This window comes from Oncorhynchus nerka, linkage group LG11 (assembly GCF_034236695.1).
Source record: "Oncorhynchus nerka isolate Pitt River linkage group LG11, Oner_Uvic_2.0, whole genome shotgun sequence".
NCBI classification, from domain to species: Eukaryota; Metazoa; Chordata; class Actinopteri; order Salmoniformes; family Salmonidae; genus Oncorhynchus; species Oncorhynchus nerka.
Genome location: NC_088406.1, coordinates 35318480 through 35326241, shown reverse-complemented (window position 1 = coordinate 35326241; position 7762 = coordinate 35318480). Strand labels below are relative to the sequence as shown.

The 7762-nt window shown below is 38.0% G+C and overlaps 1 protein-coding gene across 4 annotated transcripts; it reads right to left on the bottom strand.

Annotated features, from left to right (window-relative positions):
- Nucleotides 1–826: 826 nt before the first annotated feature.
- rab34a (RAB34, member RAS oncogene family a) lies at nt 827–7087 on the bottom strand. Of its 4 annotated transcripts, none has more exons than XM_065024461.1 (13): nt 6682–6738; nt 6545–6589; nt 5232–5305; nt 3868–3971; nt 3632–3723; nt 3424–3489; nt 3132–3233; nt 2977–3041; nt 2792–2843; nt 2601–2682; nt 2316–2406; nt 2044–2151; nt 827–1874 (listed from the first exon to the last, which is right to left on the bottom strand). In XM_065024461.1, exons 4-13 carry the CDS (start codon nt 3940–3942, stop codon nt 1807–1809), a joined length of 801 nt encoding a protein of 266 aa, XP_064880533.1. In that variant the 5' UTR covers nt 3943–3971; nt 5232–5305; nt 6545–6589; nt 6682–6738; the 3' UTR covers nt 827–1806. The 4 variants fall into 4 exon arrangements, with proteins under 4 accessions (XP_064880533.1, XP_064880532.1, XP_029528377.1 ...); XM_065024460.1 differs by having other exon boundaries at nt 5232–5308; nt 6682–6737; XM_029672517.2 differs by lacking the exon at nt 5232–5305 and having other exon boundaries at nt 6682–7087.
- Nucleotides 7088–7762: the final 675 nt, after the last annotated feature.

The window sequence follows — 7762 nt, the reverse complement described above, 5'->3', positions numbered from 1 at the left end:
TCAGTTACTGTTAGATTGAAAGTTAGAATGGGCACCTAAGCGACTGAGCGTAGCATGATTGTCGGTGCCAGTCGATAGCGACAGTCCTGTGTGCGAAAACAGCTTGTTGATGAGAGAGGCCGAAGAAACTACAGGTTTGTGGTGGCAGCATCATATTATGGGTATGCTTGTCACCAGCAGGGACTGGGGATAGGAGGAAAATAAAAATGTATGGAGCACAGCCCAGGTAAAAAGTTATAGGAAATCCCACCGCAGTCTTATAAAAACCTAACCCTGGGATATATATTTTTTTAAATTCAAAAACAATGACCCAAATTGTAATGCCAAAGATGCATCAGAATGGCTTTCCAAGGAGTTGTTGAGTGTTCCTTAATAATCCCGTCTCCATCCTGTCTTAAATCTGCTTTTTTTTATATAAAAACAAGACAATGTTTGAATATTGCTGTCCATCAATGATTCCCAACCAAATTTACTGAGCTTGAGCAATTTTTACAAAAACAATGGATATACAGTATGTTGCCCTAAGAGTTGTGCAAGGTTGATAGAATTATTAAATATGATTCGTAGCTGCTGAAGGTTCTTCCATCAAGAATTAACTCTAGGGTGTGAAGACATACAGTATGCAATCAATGCATCATTTTTATATATATATATATATATATATATATTTTTCATTTTTATATTTTAAAAGTTTGAAGACTGTACAAGGGGTGTGTAGACTTTCACTATCGAATGTATGTATAATTGTTTTATATTAAGAGGCCCTGGCTAATATGACAAACAGTTAAACATAATTTAATAACAGATTAGTGATTCATCCTATATAGAACTTTCAATAATAACTTTATTATTGAATTATTTTTTTTATAATTATAAAGTCCAATTACCAGTAAACAGTTGTTTGATTTGATACAGAGCAGTGATTGTGAAGCTTACATGTATATTTTGAGCTAAGTGTAGTAATTTTTGATATACAGTATCTTTATAGAGCTAAAACTTGCACCTGCAATTAAACATTAGAAAAATTACTTAAATAATCTTTGTCTAAAAGGAAAACTAGACATATGTATGCACTTTTCACTCTGATTATGGTATTCAACTAGAGGGATAATATAAGAGCAGTCATTCAAATATCGCACATCATTAAAAATCAATCATTCTCAGTTATATTATTGTATCTATCTAGCGTAGACAAGGTACATCTGAATAATACACATCTCTCATACTGTATGAATGCAGTTGTGCTGTTAAAAATAGGATTATGTAATCATACTCCTTAGCTAGCATAATGTAACATCCCAGGAAGGAGTCATGAGTTTTAATCTATGCAATGGTTACAAATTGTACAAAAAACATGTTGCATGGAAACAACACTAAACAAAACAACGCTGTAAAGAAATCTAACAGGCCTAATGGCGGAGTGTCTTAAAAATATCCATATTGGGTATTTGAAGACATCCATGATTGTCCATACTCCATAGCTATTAAAGCAGTACCTCGATCACAATTTCTGTCAGGACTCAAGAACTGGAATTGTACAGTATGGAGTACAATGAACCAGAGGAATTTCTATCTGAAACTCTGGATGGGCAAAAATGAGCCAAGCACCACAGGAATCCACATCCAACCAAGAAGCTGTTCTTTCCGGGCCAGCAGAAATTAAAATCAAATGTCTGTGAAGGCAAAAGTCTCTGTCCTGCCTCACTGCAAATTCCATGTCTCTGGGAGTGGTCATGGGTTCTCAGTTTCTCTTCTGAGGAAATGATGCTTTGGTACCTTTTTACTGTAGTAGTCATGTGTTTGTCTTCATTGACAACAGTTTGACTGTTTCTTCTTCGATGTTGCATACAGGCTGTTTGAATTACTGTTAATTTCTGAAACAAACAAGAAACTTGCATGAAAAAAGGCTTGTGTGTTTCTTATGTTACTCATACAAGGATCTGTCTGTAACCTAGTTAGGGTTAACGTGGCAAGAGAACTGATGTTATTCGTATCACATAATGCATGGTGCCATATTTTAACAGTGCACAGCTGTGCACTCACTGATAACGTCCCCAATGTGTCTTGATCCACTCTTCTCTATCTCTGCCAGAACGTTGACCTCAAATGCCAATGATGCAACACGGAAGAAAAACTCTTTCACATTTTCCCCTACAACAAGAACAGGAGGGGAAAAAACACAAAGTCACCTTTCTTCTTCAGATGTTTAGACAATTAATTAACACAAATTATAATACTGTCTTACAAACAAGTAGGCTGCATCCTGTCTTATTGCTACCAGCCTCAACATTGATCTGATGTATTAGCCCACCAACCAGTCAATGATGACAAGGCCCAATACTCTGCTTTGATTTCCTCAGCCAATTTGATGGCATCCTGTTCAATCTGAGAGTACTGAGCAGGAGACTGAGAAAATAAGAGAGAAGAGGGAAACACAATGGATATACAAAACATATTATTATTATAATAATATACAGTATTCCATTCATTTTTAGTATCCAGTACATAGTCTGAACTTCGACTTCTGGAAGTTGACATGAGCGGAGAAAACGGATCAATTGTGCCTCTGCAGATTGTATATAAAAAGAGTGAACACATACACTCAGGTCTTTCTTTGTGCCCACCAGGAAAAGCTGAACATTGGTAGGATCATTCTCCTTCAAGGCATCTTCAAGCCACTGCCTGTGGATAAACATAGCGACATTTAAATATGTTAAATGGAATTTACAGAGCACACGTGCAGCTGAAATGTGTATTTATACTCATGTCAGTTGAATCTAATGTATTTTACCTTGCATGGCCCAAAGATGCCACATCATTTACATCAAACACAATAATAATCGCTGGAAAACAGAATTCACTTCATTAATAAACTCAAACCTCATCAAATCTGTCCCTAAGAACATGGCAACACGTTTTAGGTCGTAATGAATTATATGGAAACATAAAAACTGTTCAAAGAGAAAGTTTCCTTACTCTGAGCTCCCCTGTAGTATGTGGAGGCAATACACTTGAACCTCTCCTGCCCCGCAGTGTCCCATCTGTAGAGGAGAGAGATATTGGTGAGTGAAGGGAAACAGATTAGCTCTGGGGATTATTACTGTAGAACACAGCAGTAGATTGAGACTCACAACTGTAAACTGAAAGGCACGCCCAACACTTCAAACCGCTCCATCTCAAAGTCAACACCAATGGTCGCCTTGTAGTTCTTGTCAAATGCATCCTTGCAAAATCTAAAAAGCGTAAATTATTAGGAAAATCCGATAATCTGTACTTGCAAACAACCTATAAAAAACACAACCGACGGTATTCCAGTTTGGTGTATGCACTGCATTCCATCTGGTTATTAATTCACCAAAACAGCCCAGTTGACTGATACTGCAATCAAGTACTACGCACCAGGAATATCCAAACTTTGCTTACCTATTAATCAGACAGGTTTTTCCCACGGCCAGGTCACCAACCACTATGACCTTAGCTATTTTAAACCTGCTGGTTTAAAATCGGAGGTGCCACAGACAGAGAGACAATCAAAGATCACAATGAGACAACATACCACCCTCATCCCCATAATGCCATAAGGGAACTATCTGTATATCTTGAACATGAAAAGGCTTTGTGGCCTACCCACCCTACTGTGCCAGTGCGTTGCTCCTGGCAGGCAGTCTTCACTTTGAAGTTGAACTCATCTTTAGTTTGCACAGCAGCCTTCTTACTGTAACACTAGATTAGAACATAATGAACACAGCTTTATGAGATTGGTGGCCTAAGCAGCCTAGAGGGCAAAGGAACTAGGTTTGCAAGCCCAGACAGGGTAACACATTCAAATGACTGTTTGACTGCTAGCATGTACTGTATGATGCTTACCTGAGGAAGCTGGGCAATGACGCGGTCCCTTCGAACAGGAGGCAGCACACTCATGGATGGCACTCGGACAGACATTAGGCCAAGATAACAATCATCAGAGGGACCTACAGGGTACAGAATGAATAAGTGGAGGGGGAGAGAGAGAGAGAGACATAGGTTTTGTCAGTGCTTAATTTGTCAATCGGGAGGTGCCGGAACAAAAAGTGAAAGTGAGAGCGGGGTGACTTCGGGAGCTCCAGAAAATCATCTTTATAATAAAGCATTGCATGCATATCATCGCATTTGCATAGTGGTCTAGACTAGAGCAGTAGAGTAGAGGTGTTTGCAGATGTGTGTCCGGGAAAAATGTGGCCTTTTATAAACGCATGTCATGTCATTTTACGTGACAGGAGCTGAATCTTTTTTTAATACCATACAAATGATTGAAATTTCAGGATACTTTGACACTGACAAACTGAGAATGTAAGATCCTTAAACATGACCTCGTCTTGAATCCACAAAGACTAGGCCTAGGTGTGTGGAGGAGACACACATATTGTACAATATGAGGGGGAAATTATAATCCTAAAAAAGCTTTCCAGTTTCACTGACTCACCCAACAATGCGCAGCTCACTCACCGGCGATGGCCGATGCGCTCATGCCAAAAGCCTATCTCTCTCGTTTTAGTTTGGAAAAACAATGCTGTTTGCTGTTAGGCCTATTTAGAAGTTGATAAAATATTTTCTTAGCCTACAGATAAGTAATTTTGTTTCAGCAGGAGCTATTTGCTTTCCAACCTGTTGTCGTGTCTTTGGCTATGCAGATTAAGTGATATGACGTGCTATTCTATAAAATCCTTTCTCTGTAATTAATATTACCTGATTGAGCTAATCATGTAAATGTAAGTAACTAGAAAGTCGGGCACCACAAAATAATATTTAGAGAGCAGTTATCTTCCGAATAAACTCTTAAAGACCTAGTAATATTTTACATCAATAGCAGTCAATATTAATCGTCACCTTATTTCAGTCTCATCTGAAAGTTGTAAATTCTTGGTTATCTTCACGAACCCTGGCTAACAAGTTGAATCAGCAATACAAAATTGGGTTTAATTATTGATTTACTAAATATCTAACTAATCACACAGAATTACATATACACAAAATTAATCATACCTTGATTACAAATTACGTCATAAAGGAAAACATCCCTAGCGGGCGGAACAGATATGACAGCTGGTTACACAAAGAAAAGGGGCTGGGTTTGAGTGGAAGAGCGGGAAGACTGAGGAACAACGGAGAAGCGATGTCTCTATCGTAAATACAGTATCTTATGCATTCTAAATTACCTCCCATTTGGAAAGGAAAATGCAATAAATACTTACTCTGAGCTGCGCTTCGGTAGGTTGGTGGTAGATGGAAGGCCGTGTTGCCCAACAGAGTCCTTTGAAGAATGTCTCTGCTGGTAAATTGGATATGTTGTAGTAATGTCGTTGTGTGGTAGACGGGATACTGTATCTGTTCTTTCCTAGCCCACGTTTGCAGCTGCTGTTGCTAACTCAACGGCTAGGAGGTATCACTTCTGTAGTGAATAGGAGTTCAAAGTTCATACCATTTGCAAACAAAAGCTCACGCTGGAGGTTGGGTTCGTTCTGAACCATTCTGACATCGTCCTCACATTCTTGGAACAGGAGGTTACATTTTCGTCAAGGCTTTATATAGTGGAGGGAGTGTGTTTGAAAAGTTTTATAACCCATGTCTCTTCACAGGGGCGGGCCACTGATTGAGCAGAGCCCTAACCTTATGAAAACCCAAATCTCTCATTTGGAAGCTAAAATTACATTTAATCTTTTCACCAATAATTTTATATTCAAACATTTAAATTGAACAACAATTCCATGTGAATCCGATAACTACAATATGCAGACTTTCCACTGTAGAGTCAAATTAAGCATTGGGTTTGGTTAACATGACAATTATGAGCAAGAGTAGCCTATGCAACCTGTGGGATGACGCACCACTACACGATTACAATTGACTGATTACAATTTTACGCTACTGCTACTCTCTGTTAATTATATATGCATAGTCACTTTAACCATATCTATATGTACATACTACCTCAATCAGCCTGACTAACCGGTGTCTGTATGTAGCCTCTCTACTTTTATAGCCTCCCTACTGTTATTATTATTATTATTTTACTTACCTATTGTTCACCTAATACCTTTTTTTGCACTATGGGTTAGAGCCTGTAAGTAAGCATTTCACTGTAAAGTCTACCTACACCTGTTGTATTCGGCGCACGTGACAAATAAACTTTGATTTGATTAGCCTATGAGTCAGTAGCCAGTAACTCGTCTGTTCTGGAGATGATCCACTAATCTCTATTTTAATCCTATTGTTCTGTGCACAAAGAAAATGAATTACTGTAAACTGTTTACAATAATATAGCTAATTCATACTGAACCGATAATAGATTGTAAAAAAGTATTGTTGCTCTTTATAATTGTAATCATGCTTAATCATATTTCACATGATAAGAAGCAACTCTAGTCTCTTCAAGAACCAAAACACGTGGACACACTGAAACATGATCTCCCAAAATGGTTTAATAAAAACCGAAGTTGTCTACAAAGGAAAAATAAAAGCTACTAACGAACGGAGTCCATACTGGGATGTCACTGGAGCTACATACCTTGGAACGGGACAGGATGGCGTTTTTTCGTCACGCGTAACAAACCTTCAGTCAATAAAGAAAAGCTTAGACTTTTAGTTTGGTTTCAAGATTTGAGGTTTTACATAAATTAATTCGAATCTTTCCAAAAAGCTCACCGTATTCGTTCACACCAAATAAACCAGACCTTCGGAAGTGAGTGGGAAATAACGTAGTCTGCAAATTATTTAGGTGTTTAGGCGGACCTCTGACTCAGCTCCAGGTTCTCATTGGAATTTGGGAAATAAAGTCTTTGCGAGTCGACTCCCCCTGGCGGCAGATATCATTGGACTCAAAGTAGCCCAAACAACACATTTAATTTCTCATTTGCTGCAACATGGTTCATTATACCAAATCTTGTAGGCTACAATGCAACATTATAGTCATTGGCGTCATATTCCGGTGATAGAACGCTGGGTTTTCTGTCCTTTGATATTTACTACAGGCCCATGTTGCCTTGCCACTTTTTCTATTTCTTTGCTCATCGACACTTCCTGTCTCATGGATACATGGTGTCGAGTGTCTTACCAGTAGTAGCCAATGGAAAATTACAATTAGGCAGGGTTTTAACTCCACATCTGGCAAAATACAGAATGTTTTGTTGCTTCTTTCCTGGAGGTGGTATAATCATCTTGCACATGCACCAGCATCAATAATCTCTTTAGTTTACACAAAACAGCTCTAGAGGGCGGCATAGATCCATTAAATATTTTATCTTTACGCAATTGGACGATAATTCAAAACAGTTTAACAATGTTTTCCTTCCTTAACTAAGGGTCTTTATTAATTCAACATATCATGAAGATGCGTTCAACAAACAAAAGGCTTTTAAAGAGCTTTAATGAGGCACATCAAATAAAATGATTAAAATCAGAGATGTCATCTTCGAGTCAAGCAATTGCTTTATAATTTATTATATGTTAAGGTATATTTTACTTTTTACAGTAATATGTCTTTTTTTTACTATACAGAATAAAAATATAAAACGCAACATGCAACAATTTCAATGATTTTACTGAGTTACAGTTATTCATTTAAATTGACTGATTTCCTTATTTTGGCCCTAATCTATGGATTTCACATGACTGGGCAGGGGCACAACCATGGGTGGGCCTGACCTTGGCTGGAGCCAGGTCCAGCCAATCAGAATTCGTTTTTCCCCACAAAAGGGCTTTATTACAGACAAAAATACTCCTGTTT

Coding starts and splice junctions, on each gene's coding strand:
- rab34a (XM_029672519.2), bottom strand. CDS start 3,942: ATGTCTGTCCGAGTGCCATCCATGAGTGTGCTGCCTCCTGTTCGAAGG. Junction 3,724..3,867: donor TCATTGCCCAGCTTCCTCAG/GTAAGCATCATA, acceptor GTTCTAATCTAG/TGTTACAGTAAGAAGGCTGC. Junction 2,844..2,976: donor ATACTACAGGGGAGCTCAGA/GTAAGGAAACTT, acceptor TCTGTTTTCCAG/CGATTATTATTGTGTTTGAT.